The 20,811-nt window shown below is 45.0% G+C and overlaps 2 protein-coding genes across 8 annotated transcripts in view; one reads left to right on the plus strand and one right to left on the minus strand.

Annotated features, from left to right (window-relative positions):
• The window catches only part of LOC309396430 (C-type lectin domain family 2 member D-like), an 88,213-nt gene extending 75,151 nt beyond the window's left edge, over window positions 1-13,062 (plus strand). For all 7 annotated transcript variants that reach the window (XM_081961560.1, XM_081961562.1, XM_081961557.1 and 4 more), the window contains 2 exons: window positions 8,979-9,082; window positions 11,642-13,062. In XM_081961560.1, coding sequence (XP_081817686.1) covers window positions 8,979-9,082; window positions 11,642-11,765 — 228 coding nt within the window. In that variant the 3' untranslated portion in view covers window positions 11,766-13,062. The remainder of the gene's footprint in view (window positions 1-8,978; window positions 9,083-11,641) is intronic.
• A 5,113-nt stretch (window positions 13,063-18,175) lies between these two features.
• Window positions 18,176-20,811, minus strand: part of LOC309396354 (C-type lectin domain family 2 member B-like) — a 37,891-nt gene continuing 35,255 nt past the window's right edge. Inside the window, exon 7 of the mRNA XM_081961426.1 lies at window positions 18,176-20,582. Within this exon, the coding sequence (XP_081817552.1) occupies window positions 20,396-20,582 (187 nt within the window). The 3' untranslated portion in view covers window positions 18,176-20,395. The remainder of the gene's footprint in view (window positions 20,583-20,811) is intronic.

Genomic DNA, 20,811 nt, shown 5'->3' on the forward strand with positions numbered 1-20,811 from the left:
TTCTGCACAGGCCAACACTTTTCTGATTGTATCAAGCTCTGATGGTGTATTTTCTTTTTTCCAATACTGTGCATAGGTTATGCGCGCTGCAGTTAGTATATGTATAATTAGATAAAGTGTATCTTAAACCCCTCCGGTATTATGCCTAGAAGAAAAGTTTCTGGTTTAAACATAATTTGTTCTCCCACCATTTGTTCTAACCATGATTGAATCATTTTCCAATATTTTTTTGCCTCATTGCACGTCCACCACATATGATAGAAAGTGCCTGGTGTTTTTTTACACTTCCAACAATTTGGGGCCAGATTTTTGAACATTTTGGAAAGCCGTGCTGGGGGGAGATGCCATCTGTAGAACATCTTATAAAGATTTTCTTTATACGCCGTAGCCAAAGTTAGTTTCTGATTAAGTATCCAAAGTTTTTCCCACTTAGCCAATTCCACATTGTAACCAAAATTTTTCGCCCAGGCGACCATGGTTTCTTTGACATGTTCCTCCTCTAGTTTATATTCCAACAAGAATCTATACAGCACTTTGATCAGTCTGTTTTCTGTCTGTATCAAAAGTTTATCTAATATTGTGTAGTCTTTGGCAATACCTTCGTTCTTCCTATCCTGTGCATACCTTGATTGTATCTGTAAATAAGAATAAGACCACCATTCTACTTGTACTCCTTGTGATGTCAATTCTGATCTGGTTTTGATCTCCCCCTGCCTGTTCAATAACTCTTTATATGTGACTATATTTTCCATGTTGATTAAATTTGGGTGTATGTATGCTTCCATCGTAGATAGCCAAATAGGTATTTTGGTATAGTGGTCATGTTTAATTTTGTTCCATATTAGTAACAGAGATTGTCTGATGTAATGTCTACTAAAATATTTGTGTGCAGATCCTTTTTCATACCAGAGGAAGGCATGCCAGCCTGCTTGGAGGTCATGGCCTTCCAATTTGAGTAATCTTTTATTTCTCAGCATTATCCATTCCTTTAGCCATGTTAGGAAAATGATTATCTAGACCCGCGCCAGTCCGGCTTCCGACCCGGGCACAGCACGGAGACGGACTTGGTCGCGTTGGTGGATGATCTCTGGAGGGCCAGAGTTAGGGGTTGTTCCTCTATCCTGGCCCTATTAGACCTCTCAGCGGCTTTTGATACCATCGACCATGGTATCCTGTTGCACCGACTGGAGGGGTTGGGGGTTCGAGGCACCGTTTTGCTGTGGTTCGGCTCCTAACTTTCCGGCCGGACGCAACATGTGTTGGCAGGAGAGCAGAGGTCGACCCTAATCCCCCTCACTTGTGGGGTGCCACAGGGGTCGGTCCTCTCGCCACTTCTGTTCAACACATACATGAAGCCGCTGGGCGAGATCATTCGTGGTTTCGGGGTGGGATATCATCTGTACGCTGATGATAGCCAGCTGTACATTTCCACCCCGAACCACACCAACGAGGCTGTCGAAGTGATGTCCCGGTGCTTGGAAGCCGTATGGGTCTGGATGGATGGCAACCGACTCAAGCTCAACCCCTCCAAGACGGAGTGGCTGTGGGTTCCGGCCCCCCGGTTTATTTATTTATTTATTTATTACTTGAACTTATTAGTCGCCCCCTCTCCCCACAGGGACTCGGGGCGACGTACAAAGGTATTATATAGCGTATAGAGGAGGTAAGAATAAATAAATAAGTTACAATACTTAAAAAAGTTAAAACCCCAGTGAAATTAACCCTTAAAAACTAAAATTACAATTAAAAATGCCCTGGGCTGGGGAGGTTGTAGAGTTATGCCAGGTCAGCTAGTCGAAACAGGTAGGTTTTCAGCTTCATACGGAAGGAGCGAAGGTCGGTTGTAGTTCTGATGTCTGGGGGGAGGTCATTCCAAAGGGTGGGGCCCACTACAGAGAAGGCCCTACTTCTGGGCGCTGCCCTCTGGCACTCTCTGGAGGACGGCACCCGGAGTAGTCCCTCTCTGTGTGAGTGGACGGGTCGCAGGGATGTATGGGGCAGGACGCAATCCCGCAGGTAACTAGGCCCTGTGCCATGGAGCGCTTTGAAGGTGGTAACCAGTACCTTGAAGCGCACCCGGTAGACCACAGGAAGCCAGTGCAGCTCGCGCAGGATAGGTGTTATATGGGAGAACCTCGATCTCCCCATAATTACCCGCGCGGCTGCATTCTGGACCAACTGCAGTCTCCGGGTGCACCTCAAGGGGAGCCCCATGTAGAGAGCATTACAGTAGTCCAGGCGAGACGTCACCAGCGCGTGAGTGACTCTACGCAAGGCCTCCCGGTCCAAAAGGGGCCGCAACTGGCGCACCAGGCGAACCTGGTGGAACGCCCCCCTCGCCACGGCTGTCACATGATCTTCCATAGACAGCCGGGCATCAAGGAGGACGCCCAAATTGCGTGCCCCTTCCACCGGGGCTAATTGATCATCTCCGATGGTCAGCGATGGCATATGCTGGTTGAACCGGGAAGCCGGAAGCCACAGCCACTCTGTCTTGGAGGGGTTGAGCCTGAGCCTGTTGTCATCCATCCAGACCCGTACGGCTTCCAGACATCGGGACATCACTTCAACAGCCTCGTTGGGGTGGTTTGGGGTGGAAATGTACAGCTGAGTGTCATCAGCATACAGATGGTATCCCACCCCAAAACCACGGATGATCTCACCCAGCGGCTTCATATATATGTTGAACAGGAGAGGCGAGAGGATCGAGCCCTGTGGGACCCCACAGATAAGGGGCCTCGCGGTCGACCTCTCCTCTCCTGCCAACACACATTGCGTCCGGCCAGAGAGGTAGGAGCGGAACCATCGTAATACGGTGCCCCCGACCCCCAACCCCTCCAGACGGCGCAATAGGATACCATGGTCGATGGTATCGAAGGCCGCCGAGAGGTCTAATAGGACAAGGATGGAGGAACAACCCCTAACTCTGGCCCTCCAGAGATCATCCACCAACGCGACCAAGGCCGTCTCACCCAGCGAAGCGTTCACCAGCTCCAGTAGCCAGCCTCGTGAGCCCTCCCAGGAGGCCAGTACCAACCAGGAGGGACACGGGTCCAATAAACATGTAGTGGCTCGCAGTCGCCCGCGCAACCTGTCCAAATCTTCGGTGACAACAGGGTCAAACTCCTCCCAGCATGGTCTCTCAAGACTAGCTTCAGACGTCCCCACTGGAGCACTGAGGTGGGTCCATCCCCTTCGGATTGCTTCCATCTTTGGCCATTGGGGGCGTACAACTGGCCCCCGTGGAGCGGGCGCGCAATTTGGGCATCCTCCTGGATGCCCGGCTGTCCATGGATGACCATGTGACAGCCGTGGCAAGGGGGGCGTTCCACCAGGTTCGCCTGGTGCGCCAATTGCGCCCCCTATTGAACCGGGATGCCTTACGCACAGTCACTCATGCGCTGGTGACGTCTCGCCTGGACTACTGCAATGCTCTCTACATGGGGCTTCCCTTGAGATGCACTCGGAGACTGCAGTTGGTCCAGAATGCGGCCGCGCGGGTGATTATGGGGAGTACTAAGTACTCCCATGTGACACCTCTCCTGCGCGAGCTGCACTGGCTTCCTGTGGTCTATCGGGTGCGTTTCAAGGTTCTGATTACGATCTTTAAAGCGCTCCATGGCACAGGACCTAGTTACCTGCGGGATCGCATCCTGCCCCATACATCCCTACGACCAATTCGCTCGCACAGAGAGGGACTTCTCCAGGTGCCGTCTACCAAACAGTGTCGGGGGGCCTAGGGGCAGAGCCTTCTCTGTGGCGGGCCCAGCCCTGTGGAATGACCTCCCCCCTGATATCAGGACTACCTCTGACCTCCGCTCCTTCCGTGCAAAGCTCAAGACCCACCTCTTCCAATTAGCTGGCCTGGCTCAACCATAGTTTTACCTTATCGCTCCTGACGGGTTTTTTAAATCTTGTAATTTAATTGAGGGTGTTTTAAATTGTCAATTTTAAATTCTATTTTATATATTTGTTACCTCCTCCATGTATATGTGTACGTACGTGTATGTGTTTATTTTTATCTGTATATGTATTGTTCATTTGTATATTTTATGTGCTTTTGTTGTACGCCGCCCCGAGTCCTTTGGGAGAGGGTGCGGCTAACAAATAAAAATTTATTATTATTATTATTAGTAGTATGGTGTCGGCTTTGATGGTATCCAGCCACCATATTCTTGGACATCCTAATTTCCTTTTACGGCTAACTCTTCCAAAGATCATTGCTTTCTCCAGTGAATTCTAACACATGACATGGCCAAAGTATGCAGTTTTGTGATCTTGCCTTCCAATGACATGTCTGGTGTTGTGCGCTCCAATACCTGCTTGTTAGTCACCTTGGTTGCCCAAGGAATATTCAGGAACCTTCTCCAGCATCACAGCTCAAAAGTTTATCTTCTTCCTGTCTTGCTTTTTTAAGGTCCAACTTTCACAACCATAGGTGGCCACAGGGAACACAACAGGACAGACTAATCTATATTTGGCTGCCAAATGGCTGATGTCCTGGTTTTTCCATATTTGGAATGTCATGTTCATCATTGCCCAGTGTACTCCCACGATTTATTTCTGGGCTCCCTTCACTGCTTTGAGAAATCTATGATCCTAGAGAACTGAATTTTCCCACATACTCTATCGCTTCACCTTCCATTTCTATTTCGGTGTTTCCATTCCTTGCAGTGGGTTGTGAGCTTGATCTTTTTGATATTCAGAAAGAGACCAAAATTCTCACTTTCATCTTTGATTTTCTCGATCAGGTGTTCCAGGCCTCCTTTGGTTTCTGAGAGGAGAGTTGTATCATCAGCATATTGAAGGAAGTTGATCTTTCTTCCACCAAGCTTTACCCTCATTCTTGATGCTTCAAGATCTAGCTTCCTCACGATCATCTCAGGCACACAGGTTAAATGAGGAAGGGAATCATTACTCCTGTGGAATTGAAATCTCTACGATGTTCAGACCAGTTTTATTTGCAAAGCTGTAGCCTCTGCAGCATCTCCATAGTCACGTGATTGTGGTTTCCAACATCCCTGCCAAATTCCCATAAGCAAAGTCAATGGGGAAGCCAGAAGGAGTTGGAAATCTCTACCACTACCACTACCACTGCCTTTTTGCTATTTCATGGTCACTCTGATTAAGCTGTTTAGCTGAATAACTTGATTTATTGTTGAAGTTCATTTCCCAGTAAAATTATTTTTCCATTTAGGATATATATAACCTGCTTGATGATGATCTAACCATCCAGCATTGAAATAAAAAAAAATGGTCAGCCTAAAATTTGATGTTCTTGTCCTGTCTGTAAAAAGATGATCCAATGAGACACAGGGTTCTCTGTTGTTGTTGTTGTTATTGTTGTTGTTGTTATTATTATTATTATTATTATTATTATTATTATTATTATTATTATTATTATTATGTTAATCTTTCGTGAGATTCACAGCCTTTGGGGCTGGTTGGTAGCTCAACAGCTCGAGTCTTAACCAAGGACCTAGGAACTGTTAAGGTAATAGCGGAGGATATAAGCTATTCCAAGTAGGGTGGTTTTTTGTAGAGTCAGAATGTTCAAGTCCGATAAATTTAGAATTTCCAAATAGCGAGGTAGTCCTTTAGGTATTGCTCCAAGGGCTCCAATTACAATCGGGACAACACACAATTTCTTTTTCCACCGTCGCTCAACTTAAATTTGCAGGTCTCCGTACTTGGTTTTTTTTTCTTGTTTTTTTTAAAATTATTATTATTAGTCACATCTTTATTTATTTATTTATTTATTTACTGAGCGCTTATAGACCGCCCCCTCTCCCGAAAGGGACTCGGGGCGGTGTACAGTCCATATAAGAAATACATCATATAAATAACTATATAATTAAACAATTAAAATTATTAAATAGGTAAATAGATACGAAGGAGGATAAAAGAAGGTTTAAAAGAACTGTACAGCTGAGTAAATAGTTTAAAACCCCTAAAAATATCCCATAAAATTAAATTTAAAAAACAATTCCCCTAAAATACCAGTTAAGAAATATGTTTGCCAGGAGGTAGCAGTTATGATTATGCCAGGCCAGCCAATCAGAACAGGTGTGTCTTCAATTTTTGTCGGAAGGAGCGGAAGTCGGTGGTGGTTCTAATGTCGGGGGGGAGGTCATTCCAGAGGGTTGGGCCCATCACAGAGAAGGCCCTACTCCTTGGCGCTGCCCGTTGGCATTGCCTAGTGGACGGCACTAGGAGAAGTCCCTCCCTGTGAGAGCGAATTGGCCGCAGGGATGTGTGTGGCAGGATGCGATCCCGCAGGTAGCTAGGTCCTGTGCCATGGAGCGCTTTAAAGATGGTGATCAAAACCTTGAAACGCACCCGAAAAACCACAGGCAGCCAGTACAGCTCGTGCAGGAGTGGTGTTACGTGGGAGTACCTAGTACTCCCCATGACAGCCCGCGCGGCTGCGTTCTGGACTAGCTGCAGTCTTCGGGCGCGTCCCATGGGAAGCCCCATGTAGAGAGCATTGCAGTAGTCTGCCAGTTCTATCAGTGTAGTATATATGTGGCTCCAAGCAGGGTGACCTATTGTAATTGACAAATGGATTTTTTTTTCAATCTGTGGATTTTCTAAGTGCCCTCCAAAATTTTTGGGTAAGGTACTCAGTGCTCCAATGACCACGGAGACCCATCATGGCTGGTTTATGGCATAAACTTATAATTTCAGTATTCGGATCTTGATACTTTCTGAACTTCTCCATTTTTTTCTTCTGTTCTATGATCTCCAGATATTGCCCCATAAATTATCCACACTTTCTTCTTTTCAATCACAGTTAAATCTAGTATGTTAAGAGCCAAGACTTTTATCAGGTTTTATTTGGAGATGCCACAATATTTTAATCTGCTCGTTTTCAAGTACTTTTATGTTCCCACCAAATTTTCATTAGTATCACGCAATAATTTTTACAGATGTTCTTAGTGAGTCATTTGGCTAACGTGTTATATCATTGTTTATAACCTATTTTGTGCAATCGTCTTGCACACGTGAGTATATATGATCCACTGTTTCTTTTGCCTCTTTGCACAACATGCACTTTAAATCGTTTGATGATTTTTCAATTCTGGCCTTGATTGCAATCTTTCGAATAGCTTGCCCTTCAGCAGCCAAAATGAAACCTTCAGTTTCTTTTTCTTTTTCAGTTCCAGTAAGCCCTTGCCAGGTTTCATCTTTTTCCAGGTTTCCTTTGGTTTTTGATCGAAATTGGCTGTGTAATGCTTTTCCTAGCCAGCATTCTGTTTATGTGTTTATTACATTATTTTGAGATTCAACTTTTATTTCCTGAACATTCTTAAGTTCCAATTTTTAAACTTGTATCAGAGTATATTCCTGGCTGTCTGTTATGTAATCAACCAGTGTATTCTTTTCTTCTTTGGCAGCTTGACTTGAAATCCGTCTCTATTTCTGCAGGACAGGTATAAATTTATATCACTAAGAGGGTATAATGCATAGTGAATTGTTCTGACCCCCTCCTCTTGTATACCAAGTCACTCCGAAACGAAGTCTCTGCAATATGTTTTTATTGCATACAGTTTCAACCTTGGCAGCAATCCAGCCTGCCGAGGTCCAGATAACAAAATTGGCAGCAATCCAGGTGCAGCGAAACACTTTGGCAGCAATCCAGTCTGCCAAGATCCAAATAACCCTTTGGGCAGCAATCCAGCCTGCCGAGGTTCAGACTCCACTTTGGCAGCAATCCAGCCTGCCAAGGTACGACACAGATCTGAGAGCGTCTCCAACTCTAATGATCAGTTGAATCCTGCAAAACAACTGTCGGAAAGTCCCTTCCTTAAATAGCCTTGAGAGGAGCCTGATTACGATCACCTGCATCCAATTATCTCTTGAAATAAGTGCGTAGCTGGTTTCTACGTCTATCAGCTCTCCGTTGCCAAGCATCCAGAAACCACTCCCTTGTTTCCTCCCCACTGCTCCAAGGCATGAAGTCAGGAGAACACTCCCTTGTCTCCTCCCCACTGGCCCAAGGCTCAGGCGCCTCCTGGTGGCCAACCAGCCCCTCTGCGCCCTGCTCAGAGTCGGAACCCTGTCCAGGGTCCTCCACATCCTCCAGAGCTGACTCATAGGGACCCTCGCTGTCGGAGTCTGGTGGCAGCTCCAAAGGCTCCTGCTGGGCCACAATAGTGAATTGTCATTAGCTTTCTTCTGTCCAATTCAGCTTTTGAGCAATTAATACTTCCAGCAATATATCATATCACAAATGGCACCCAGTCTTCTTGTACAAGTTGAATATATGATTTACTGCTTCTTCTGTCTCTTTGTATAATCTGAACCTAGAATCACTGGACAATTTTTCAATTCTGGCCTTGATTGCATTAGTTCTAATAGCCTGCACAGTTCTGATCGGGGTGAAATGCTACCGGTTTGGGCCGGTTTGCCCAAATTGGTATTTAAAAAATGCTTTTAAAAAAAGTAAAAAAAAACATTCCAACAATCAGCTGTGTGGCAGTCAGCTGTGCCTGATTGTCTGTGAGGTTCCTGCTTGTTGCAGGGGCCATTTTGTGTAAAGTCCAGCTGCTTTTACATTGTTTGTGAGTCAGTTGTGCAGCTTTTGTATTATTTTTGTTTAAAGTGTGATAGTTGGTTTTTGAGCTCTCCGTGATTGTGAGGTTCCTGCTTGTTACAGAGGCTATTTTGTGTGAAGTCCAGCTGTGTTGTTGTTCGTCTGAGATTGTATTTACCTACTTTTAAGAACTGCTCAGGACCAGATGATTTTTATTATGTCCTGATACGCAAAGCCATAGCACTCAGAGGGTGTAGTTACTTTTTCATATGACTGTTTACATCAATTTAGTTAATATGTTAATATTACCTTAATTTTATGTTCTTGTACAAATGAAATAATTTGACACAAATGCATTTTAGCATTAAACAGAAAAATAACAGACTCTTTCTCCAATTAGTGTACTAAATGATGATTTCGTATACATTTTTTTCCCTTTTAGGATTTTTGGGTGCAAATTTTCAATCCCTTGCATTATTGGTTTGGTCTTTCAAGAGAAATGAACCAGGTCTGGAAATGGTTCAATGGTACAGAGTTTAAAAACCAGTAAGTATGAAAACAAGTGCTCTATTATCCAATGTTCCCTCTTAACTTTTTTTTCACTGTGTGCGGAAAAGTATAGTGTTTGAGCGGCACATTTTCATGCCTGAGCACCTGAATTTTTTTTAGCCATAATTGCCATCGGAGCAGATGTTGGGGAGGGGGGAAAGGAGGAAAAGGGTCCCCTCTCTCTCCCTCAGACCCCCAGGAAGGAAGGAAGGGAAAGGAGGGGGAGGGAAAGGAAAGGAAATGGGAAAGAAGGAAAGGAAAAGGGAAAGGAAAGAAAAAAGGAAAGCAAATAGAAAAGAAGGAAAGGAAATGGAAAAGAAGAAAGGAAAGGATGAAGAAGGGAGGGAAAGGGAAGGGAAAAGAAAAGAAAAAAGACGGGAAAAGGAAATAAGGAAAGGAAAGGAAAAGAGAAAGAAAAGGAAAGGATGATAGAAGAAGGACAGAAAGGGAAAGGAAAGAGTGGAATGGACTGGTACTACTCAAAAATCAAGTCTCAAGATTCCGTGGACCCCTTTGGCTCAGGCAGTCCAACTCCACGCTGCTTCCCTCTCTCCGCAAAGCGAAGGGATCACAGAAAAGCTGCCCAGAATGGGGGCTTCAGATGACTCAATGCCTGAAAATGCCTGAGAAATGCCAGATGTGCAGAGAAATGCAGACCACAACCAGCGAATTAAGTTTTTCCAGGAACTGACGAAGCCTCAGAGGACCAATGGGAATTCTCCCCTGCAGTGTCATTGGTCTCTGGGCAGAGTCTTCCTTGAAGAGAGTTCAGTGCTGAGAGAGAAGGGAGGGAGGGAGAATATTTTAAGACATTAAAAAACACTGCGCAGCAGTTGGAAACTGTTGCGCAGTGTTTTCTTATGTGCGCGGCCGCGCAGCTTAGAGGAAACATTGCTATTATCTAGGTCAGGGGTCGGCAACCTTAAACACTCAAAGAGCCACAAAAGCCCTAACCGGAAGCCTCCCGTTCAATTCTAGAGCTGTCCGGAAGTCTGGTTCCCGCACAATAGAGTCTCCTCCTAGTGCTGTGTCCTTTTTCGTCTGCCCACTGGAAGGAAGTCCAGTTCCCACACCATACAGACTCCTCCTAGCGTGGCCTCCTTTTGCCTTTTATCAACCGCCGACAGGGAGCCGCAGCAGAGGGATGAAAGAGCCACATGTGGCTCCAGAGCCTCAGGTTGCTGACTCCTGATCTAGGTTTTTGTGAAATGGCAAATGTGAGTGTATATATTAAGAATCAAGTGTATGCATTAGTGAAGTATCAACCACCCCTAATCTGATTCATATCCTGCTCTATTAACAAGGTAATAGTGAAATGGCAAATGTATATACATGTTAAAGATCAATTGTGTATATTTGTGATCTATCAAACGATTCCTGATCTGATTCCATCATTCAGAATATTGATTCAGCCTTCTTTGGAAAGGATGTTTATTTGAACATTAACCAAATCATCAAATCAGAATGATTTGCAAATTGGATTAGGAAAAGATATTTGATTTAGAGATTTGATCAAATGGCTTCAAATTGAATGATTTAATCAAATAATAAAAGAGAAAACAAGTAGTATTCAGAGGGATATCCTAGTGTTAAAATCCAGTGTGTGAATGTAATTGCTCACAATTCTGCTTCTACACTTCAGTATAAGACGCACCAGAGTATAAGACGCACCAAGATTTTAAAGAGGGGGAAAAAAAGGTTTTTGCACTTTGCAGACCTCCCAAAAACGGCTCGTTTTTTTGTCCCCCCCAAAAGGGCATGCATAGCCTTTAGGAGGCTTGTAGAGTCCTCCTGGGGCCTGGGGGGGACAAAAACAGTCAATTTTTCACCTAAACGGGCCTGTTTTTTGTCAAGAAAAGGGCATGCATAGCCTTTAGGAGGCTTATAGAGTGCTCCTGGGAGCTGGGGGGGAGGGCAAAAATGAACAAAAAACGGCTCTCCCTCATTTCTGCCCTCCTCAGCCCCCCAGGAGCACTCTGAAAGGCTCCTAAAGGCTATGTACGGCCATTTTGGTAAACGGGGCAGGGTTTCAGGAGGCCAAAAATGCTGAATTCAGTGTATAAGATGCAGCCAGATTTTCACCCTCTTTTTTGAGGGAAAAAGGTGTGTCTTACACTCCGAAAAATACGGTATTTGTCATATTTTAAGACTGATTGCAGTCAAGTCAGGTGCTTGAAAGTTTAATGGATCTGAAGTTTGTTGTATGCCAAACACTTTAACAAGTCTACAGTATTTGGAATGACCAAGTGTGGATCTGAAATTTCAACTCAAAATTTCAGTGTTTCAATGCATTACTTCAGAGGTGCTGGAAATGTGCCTAACTTTCCAGTTGATCCCTGAAATTTTGAACCAAAATTTTACTTTTTGTGCTGTAGACTTGATGTAGTTTTAATAGATGCCTAACAACAACATATGTGCTGCTTCTATATTTAATAGCTCAGGTTGTTAAATGAGAAATATATGGAAACCAAATATCATACCCAAATTTCATTCACATTTAAAGTGTGATCATTTTTGCAGTGCTCATTGAAATAGTAACTCCTTCTCCTTTTCCAGGTTTGAAGTGCGAGGCGAAGGTTTCTGTGCTTACATAGATGGAAAAGGGGCCAGTAGTACCATATGCTCCATGGAGAAACGTTTTATCTGCAGCCGGCCAGAAAGTTGTAGCAAGACTGGATAATGCAACCTCATCAAAAGAAGGGAGCTCCTGGGTTGAGCGGAGTTTTTTGGAGAAGCATGTGTGTATATAGTGTCTCCTGTCACACCTAGATTTGCTAGTTGCTACCTAGACTTTGGTTGTAAACCTGAGGATCCATCTTCAGATCCTAGATTAATAAAACTGTTCTGTTCCTCATTTGGGTCTAGTACAAGTCGCTGTGACTGACTCACCCCGGCCAACTCGTCAATGCAAGATTAACTCAAGAGAAAGACAAGTGAATGGCAACAGGCCTTGTCTTGCTTTAGGTTTGAACCTTCTCAAGTTAGAAGTCGTTGAGGCTGGGGTGAGCTGCATTTCTAGTTGTCCCTCTCTGGAGTTGAATTGTTCCACAGCAAATTGTCCTGTGGTGAGTAGGCTGTGGCGAGTCAGCCGGGATGAGTCAGCTGCAACGAGAAGTCCATTGTTAGTTGGTTGTGGTGAGTTGTCCTATTACAAACAAACACACACCCACATTCATCTCATTGAATCTCATTGCAACCAATCATGTTCATGCAAGATGCTTCTTAACGGTCAGGCCGAGCACAGGTTGGTATGCAGCTCCCTCCTCCTTCCAGCTGGACGACCTTGGAACAGGGTTTGGTAGGTGGGGTCCAGGAGAAGAGCCTTCTCTGTCGTACCTGTGCTGTGTAGTATGTTGCCACCCAAATGAGGTCAAGCTCCAACCCTCCTGATCTTCCACACCTGGATCTGGCAGTTGGCTTAGGGGTTTCACTTTAGGAGTGATTGACAGATTGATAACAAATCCCACTGCCCCCCGCCCCCGAACTCATCCTACTCCTGGGATGGCAAACCTATGGCACGCGAGAGAAGCCTCCTGAAGGTCCCTGAAGCCTCTGGAGGACTAAAAAGGATTTGCTTGTGGAATTCGTTTAAACCCTCCGGAGGCTTCAGGGACCTTCAGGAGGCTTCCCTGAAGCCTCCGGAGGACTAAAAATGGCTCTACGAACAAACTGGAAGTGGCTACTTTTAGTCGCGCTTTGCATTATGGGTGCGGCACACCCACACATGACGCCCCCCTGCGGTCCCCCCCCCCTTATGGTACACGAGCCACAAAAGGTTTGCCCTCGCTGTCCTACTCCTTCCCTCCCCATCTTTTTGTTAGGGCTGAGATTTTTTACAGTATTTTATTTATATAATCTAGGTTTTGTATAGTGTTATCATCTAATATTGTGAGTTGCCCAAACCTCACTGTGATAAGATGGGCAACCAATAAATTTTACAAATAAAATAAATAAAAATTCCTTCAAGGTTTACCCAATATGAGAGGTCATCCCCTCTTTAAAGGTGTTTTTCACTTATACTAACTTGAAATGGAGTCCAATCAAAGGAAATTCAAAACCACACACAATTCCTGTTTATATGTCCAAAATGTTATCATATTTGATTGGGTCCTTTTCGGCTGCGACAGCCTCCTGCAACCCTCGGCCAGCAAAAACAGAGCTCGGAGGGCAGCACGCAGCCCTCCCTAGTTCTGTTTCCAGGGCAGCCCCACGGGCCAGATCTAAACACCTGCAGGCCAGATCTTTCTCCCAGACCTTGAGTTTGACACCCCTGGTGTAGACCAAAGAAAGAGATAATGTTATCCGATAGGACTCTATCCTTTAGCAACAGGATTGGAGGACTGTGGTAGGCTTTACTTTGTGTGGGAATTGAGCATTTTCTACAACATTGAATGACTGTCACTCCTAATCAAGAATCCCCATCCTGATTCTACTGCATCCTGAACAAGAAGAAGGAAGATGAGATATGGGACCCCAAATTTTGTAACACCAAGAAACTTTGAGCAAGCAAGGAAACTAACTGTGGGATCCTTGCAGAGGTGGGTTGCTCCCACTTCGGACCGGTTCAGGAGAACCGGTAGTGGGCATGGGTCACTGAACCGGTAGTGTTGGCTGGCTGGCCACACCCCTGAACTGGCTCGCTTGGACGCTCGCCCTGCCTCGCCTTCGCCACTTGCATCCACACAACTGCCTCCTCCTGCCTACTCGCAGGTAAGCTGTATTCATGCTAGCCTAGCCCCCCACCCCCAGCCAGCATATCCTGAAGTCACCTCCATTGCAGCCCGGCAAGCTTTGCATGCTGCAACGTTGCAGGAAGAGAAAGTGGTGGCAGGAGAGGGCAGCAGGTTCAACTGCAGCCCGGACGAGCCAAGAAACTGCGTGGAGCCTCCTGCATGTTGCACCCCCCCTCCCCGCTGGTTGCAGCCTGGACCCCGCCTGGTCAGTTGGAAAACTGGTTGGGAAAGCAGCAACCAGAGCTGCGGGGCTGCCCCAGAGGGTCTCCTGGCCAGGAGGGGGCACCAGGAGAAAGCAGGACTACTGAAGGGCCAACTGCAGCTGGCAACGGGCAGGAAGGAGCGTCCCCAGGTCGGTGGGGTGGCAAGGAGTTTGCGTGGGGCTGGGTTTCAAAAAAATTGAAACCCACCCCTGGATCCTTGGTGCTCTCTGAGCTTGGTTGTTTTCCTGCAGACATTTCATTACCCAACTAGGTAACACCACCAGCATGATAAGAGTAATAATTTTTTTTAAAAAATTCTTAGAATGATAGATCTAGAACCCATTTAGGAATGTAGCATCTCTATTTTTGCCTGTTTAGAAGCCAGAAAGGTAAATGGCCATTTAAAGTTCTCCAACAGCTTTGTGGATGGTGCAACTGAGCTTGAAGGCTGCCTTGTGTCTTTTCCCATCTACCAGTTTTCAGCATCTTCTATTGTAGCGGGTGGCTGGGGGATCCTGGGAATTGAAGTCCACTTACATTAATGTTATATTAAAGTTGCTGAGATAAACACCGTTTTAGAGGTATCCCATCATCATTGTGCCAAAGTAACATGAATAAGGGCAGGCTTTCCATCACGAAAACTGGATGGTTATGAAGATGCTGTAAATCTCTAGTGTGGAATTAGCCTACATCAGTGATGGCAAACCTTTGGATTCAACATGCCAAAAAGTGCCTCGCTTGAGAGAAACGATTCATAACAAAGAGTTGCTTTGAATTATAAGACGTGGTTCCTTAAAACATCCTAGGAAACAAAGCAATTGTCTACAGTAATTGGCCTTTAAGTATGTTCCTTTTATTTTTATGATTAATATAGCTGCCCATCTCGTTCAAGTAACTCTGGTTGGCTTACAAGATTCCCAAACATAACACCCCAAGGTGCTGAAAGATAAACTACTAATTAGTAACCACCACCAGCAGCAGAGCTGATCTCTCCCTGACCCCAATGTGTGGGCGAGCAGCCAGGACTTCAATGCCTTGCAAAAGGCAAACAAGGTTCAGCTACTCTTGGGTTTTTAGCCTATTTAATTAGGAAACCGCATCAGAGTTGCAAAGCATCTCAGTATGTTTTGCTAGCTCTTCCTTCAAATCTATCCACTGAGCTTAGAGTTAGGCTTTGAGTGAGAGATGCATGATGAGTTTCCATGACAAGAGGATGGATTCAAATCGGGATCTCTCACCCAGAATTCATCATCTGAACCAGCAGCCTCTAACATTTCCGGCTTTGCAGACCAGCAGGGGGAGGGGGAGGGGGAGAGGAGATGGTTCCACATGAGCAGTGGGCGAGCACACACGAGCGCAGCTCTATTTGAGCAAGCAGGGGGCACGCGACCGCCGCTCATCCAAATGGAGCCATGCACGCATCTCACTTCCTAGTGCATGTGCAACAGAGGTGGTATTCTGCCAGTTTTGACCGGTTCAGCCGAACATGTAGCGGAAATCGCGGGTGGCCCCGTCCACACCCCCCCCCTGCTCTATGGCATCCCATTTAGGCACTTTTTTTAGCCAAACCACGGAAGCCTGAGCATCTGCGCAGATGGGAGGAGCATGTGCGTGCTCACATTTGCGAACCAGTAGGGAAGGTAAGTGAATACCACCCGATGTGCAGTGAAGCTATGCACTCGTGCATGCTCTTCTGCCACTTCCGTGGCCGAGTTCTGAATGGGCCAGAGCCCAGGAATTGGGGACCCCCGATCTGACCAATGTGCCATGCTAATTCTCATCATTTACCTTTGTGAGGCCTTTTGTTTTTATTCTGGGTGAACATTTACAGGGCTTTGGATATATGCTTTGCTTTGCAATGCTGTAAAGGGAAGCAGCTACTTTAATGAGTGCAAGCGGATGCCATAGTTAGCATTTCTACACCTTCCACATGAAATTCTAAACAGTCTACTGCAGACAATGCATTCTTTATTAAAGTCATATCTCAGCCATATCAAACATCAATGAAAACACATCAAAATAATAGTTCCATTAAAATAGTTTGAATATTAGCCAAGATGGCAAAACAAGGGAGCAAGGCACAAACGGAGTAGAGGTCAGAGGTTCTTCCTTCACATCTTCTGAGAAACACTGGGTGTCAGTTATGCTGAGTTCAGAGTGAGGCTCCCATTACAAGCTTCCATCGACAGAGGTTTGCTTTTATCTAGGCTCTGCTACACAAAATTAAATATCTGAACCATTGATTGTTCCATGCTAATTCTCATTATTTGTCCCTTTTGAGGCTACAACATGGATTTTAAAAGGTGTTCTCATTTTTGGGTTTTGTTTTTTTTAACACTGGGTGAACATTTAAGGTTTACGGTACTTTGGATATGCTTTGCTATTTGCAATGCAAAGGAAACGGAAGTGGCTGCTTTATGAGTTGCAGGCAGGTGCCATGTTAGCATTTCTCCTCCTCGTACATGAAATCCAAAACACTATTTGATGCAGGAATTATAAGAATTCCAGAATTATTATTTATTGAATTTATAGGCTGTCCATCTTGCCTAGAGGTGGCTTTCAAACAGTAAAGAAAGCAATATTAAATACTAACATTAAAAATAAAGATGGCAAGAAAAGGAGCAAGGCATAAATGGTAGGGAGACAGAATCTTTCCTCAATGCATTAACCACCTTCAGTATGACAAGCCACCATTAGGGCTCCAGGCCAATCGGCAGAGATTATAACACCCTCGAAGAAGACAAATGGCTACCATTGTCCTGATACACAACCTGCATAAATGTGTCCATGAAGTTAACAGGAACCAATCTTGGTTCAAAGAAAACTTTACAGTTCAAATCCTTCCATTCCCCGCTATCCTATCAGAGCTGAAGAAGCTTCTTGAATAAGAAGCGAAATGCCTTCAAAGGGAAAAAAACAAGGAAGTCCAGTTGCCTCCTGAAAAGGCACTTTAAATCATCACCTGGATACAATTTGGGATGAACACCCTTCGAAGGGTGTGGGAGTAGGAATGGGTTTCCAGAGGACAAAATTGCAGACTACGGGAACCATTTGCACCACTCAGGTGACTTTGAGGACACAGATAAACCTCCAAGTGCTTCAAAGACCCTCTAAAGGGATGCAAATGACCAGCTCTTCTGCAAGGAATATAAATCCTTCTATTCCCCACTGTCCTGTCAGAGCTGAAGAAGCTTCTTGGATGGGAATCGAAACCTTCAGAACAAAAAACAACAAAGTTCAGTTGCCTCTTGAAAAAAAAGCACCTTTGGGACAACAGGAATCAATCTTGGTTCACGGAAGATTTTACAGTAATAACCGTAAGGCAATACAGAAGCTGGCCGGACTGTAAAATGTAGGCTTGGAAAATAACACAGAGAAATCTGTAAACTTAGTTTTGTCTGACTGAGGAAATAATGGCAGGCTTCATTTAGCCATTATTTGCAATCGCTTGAATAACAAATAGGAGTGTGAATAAAATAAGCAAAAGGATATTGTTTTAAAATTACAGAGCGTAGAATGTGATCATTAAAAGAAGTCAGGTAGTCGAGAAATAAATATGGAATTAAAGTGCAAGTTAAATAAAAAGCTTTTTAGGAGACGCTGGTTAGGAGGATTGTAACGTCAGCCTTCATTTGCTACATGTAATAAAGTGGCTAAATATATGTAAAACAAGTAATAACAAAGACAATTCTCTCTCGGATTTCAGATGCAAGCATACAGATACAACAAAGATGATTAGGGGACTGGAGACTAAAACATATGAAGAACGGTTGCAGGAACTGGGTATGTCTAGTTTAATAGAAAGAAGGACTAGGGGAGACATGATAGCAGCGTTCAAATATCTCAGGGGTTGCCACAAAGAAGAGGGAGTCAAACTATTCTCCAAGGCACCTGAGGGTAGAACAAGAAGCAATGGGTGGAAACTAATCAAGGAGAGAAGCAACTTAGAGCTGAGGAGAAACTTCCTGACAGTTATAACAATTAATCAGTGGAACAGCTTGCCTCCAGAAGTTGTGAATGCCCCAACACTGGAAGTCTTTAAGAAGATGTTGGAGAGCCATCTGTCTGAAACGGTATAGGGTTTCCTGCCTAGGCAGAGGTTGGACTAGAAGACCTCCAAGGTCCCTTCCAACTCTACTATTGTATTGTATTGTATTGTATTGTATTGAAATGTGAGAACTTGTCAACACTTTGCCCACAAAAGCAAAAGTTGCAGTACAGGAAATGAGACAGTTTTCTGCTAGGACAAAATAGGCCCATCCAGTCAGCTTCCTCTCTTGATGTAGCTCTTAGATTCTTGAAAGATGATGTAGGAGGAGCGCAAGGGAGTTGAAATTATAAACAGATAAGAAAGACAGTGAGAAGCAGTGATGTCACATGGATGTATTAGGAAATGTGGAATTCTCCAGAAGGGACAATAGATGGGGAACAAGAACAGAAGAGGAATAGAACAGTGATGGCTAACCTTTTTGTTGTCACATACCAAAATTGCGTGCCACTCTGTTTTGGGCCTAGTAGGCCTCTCTGCAGCCTCCTGGGGCCAAAAATGGGCCACAGGGGCCCCCGCTGCACCCCCATGCATGTGTGATCCCATCCCCACGCATGCACAAGTGATCCGTCTCCCGCATGCCCCATGCCCCCTGCCCCCTGCACATGTGTGGCAGAGACCCGAAAATCAGCTGGCTGTCAGGAGGTGCACACACGTGCGCGATGGAACTGAGCTGGGGCGATGGGTGGCGTGCTCGCAGAGAGGGCTCTGCGTGCCACCTGTGGCACGCGTGCCATGGGTTCGCCATCACAGGAATAGAATAAGAATTATTGGAATGAGAATTATTAGAATGAAAAGAAAAGAATAACCATTAGAATTATTAGCGTTAGAATTAGAATAGAAGAGGGAAAGTTATAAATGGGGATCACATGACCCCAGGAAAGTGCAACTGTCAGAAATACATGCCAGTTGCATCTGAATTCTGACCACATGACCATGGGGAATGAGAAACAGTCGTGTGAAAACCAGTTCACAAGTCACTTTTTTCAGTATTGTTGCAATTTCAAACTGTCACTAAATGAATGGTTGTAAGTTGAGGACTACCTGCATGTATACATATATTTCTGCGGTATGGGTATTGGCTAGCTGATTTATTCATTTCTGGGACTTATGTTATACTCCTTTGTGAGCTTGGCTTTTATTTGGGGGGGGGTTAAAGGTGTCCCGCCCCCCCCCCCTCTTTCTCCTGTAGATCTTTGGAGGAAGAGAAATCACCTTCTTCCCAGTCAGTTATAGCATTAATCAGTGCAGATTGCCAAGGGGTAGAGGAAAAGGATTATATAGCCATTACTTGCTATATAATTGTGCTGAAATAAATCCTTCAGTTTCAGCTGTCTACAGATTGCTGACACTTTAGAATAGGGGTATCAAACTTGATGTCATTGAGGGCAGCATCAGGGTTGTCTTTGATCTTGGGGAGCCGGGGTGGCCGTGGCCAACTCGACGTCATTTGTGTCAGGGGCGCCTGTGGTGGCCTGAACGCTCTTCCAGCGAAAATGGACTCCTGAGCTCCATTTTGGCTGTGACAGCTTCTTACAACCCTCTCCCAATACAAACGGAGCTTGGGAGGGCTGCCCGTAGATCACACAAGCTGTTTTTGGCTGTGACTGCCTCCTGCAATCCTCTGTCAGTGAAAACAGAGTTGGAAGTGCTGCCTGCGGCCCTTGCCAGCTCCATTTTCAGCTTCAATGGCCTTGTGCAACCCTCTGCCAGTAAAAATGGAGCTTGGGGATTTTGCCTGTGGCCCTTGCGAGCTCCGTTTTCGGCTGCAATGGCCTCCTGCAATCCTCTGCCAGCAAAAATCCATTTTCACTGGCAGAGGCACTAAGGGCCAGTCCTTTGCTGTTTCCAGGGAGGCCCCGCAGGCCAGATCTAAGCACCCTGTAGGCCGGATCCACCCTCTGGGCCTTGAGTTTAACACCCCTACTTTAAAATGTTCAGAATGCTTGGAATTTTCTCTTGGTGGCATTTCAGGCTCGTTTTTCTCTTTGGGTCCTTCCTTGTTTCTGTCTCAGAGCTTTGTTGCCTCCCATAATTGGCAGGCATCCAGTGCAGTTGGACTTCAGGCTCTAAAATACTGGTCAGTAATAGCACTTACACTTATATACCACTTCACAGTGATTTAACAGCCCTCTCTAAGCCATTCACAGTCAGCCTATTGCCTTGGCTCCTAATTAGCTAGCCTTAATTCTAAAGCAAAAATTACTAAAAAGCTAATTCAGGACTGAGGTTATTAGCATTTTTTCAACACAATTCTTAAATGAACTCTTTTAGCTTTAAATAAAATAAAAGCTCAAATAAAAGTTAAGAGCTCCCTGAGATGCCGTCACTCAATGGTCATATTGCTCTGCTCCCCACCCCCCATTTCTCCCAGCCAGGGGCTTCCCTTCATTCCAGCCTTGCTATAACTCTCTGGCCGGCTGCAGAGAAAACGTTTCTCCATGGAGCATATGGTACTACTGGCCCCTTTTCCATTTAGATATGCACAGAAGCCTTCTCCTCGCACCGGGAACCTGAAAAAGAACAAGGAATTACAATCTGCGTGGGCAGAAATTAGCGCTGCAAAAATGATGCTTCCAGACAAATTGCCAGCTTTAGGACACAGGGAACATCAGCCAACAGATGTTTTGTATGCTATTCCCTGAGCAATTTTCTTCTCTTTTCCTCCCCTTTCAGTGCCTTATTTTTTGGAGAGTGCCTTAGGTAAAAATTACCTTGATTTTTATTATTGTTTCAGTCATT

The sequence above is a fragment of the Natrix helvetica genome (genome assembly GCF_964273705.1).
Source record: "Natrix helvetica genome assembly, chromosome: 1".
Taxonomy (NCBI): domain Eukaryota; kingdom Metazoa; phylum Chordata; class Lepidosauria; order Squamata; family Natricidae; genus Natrix; species Natrix helvetica.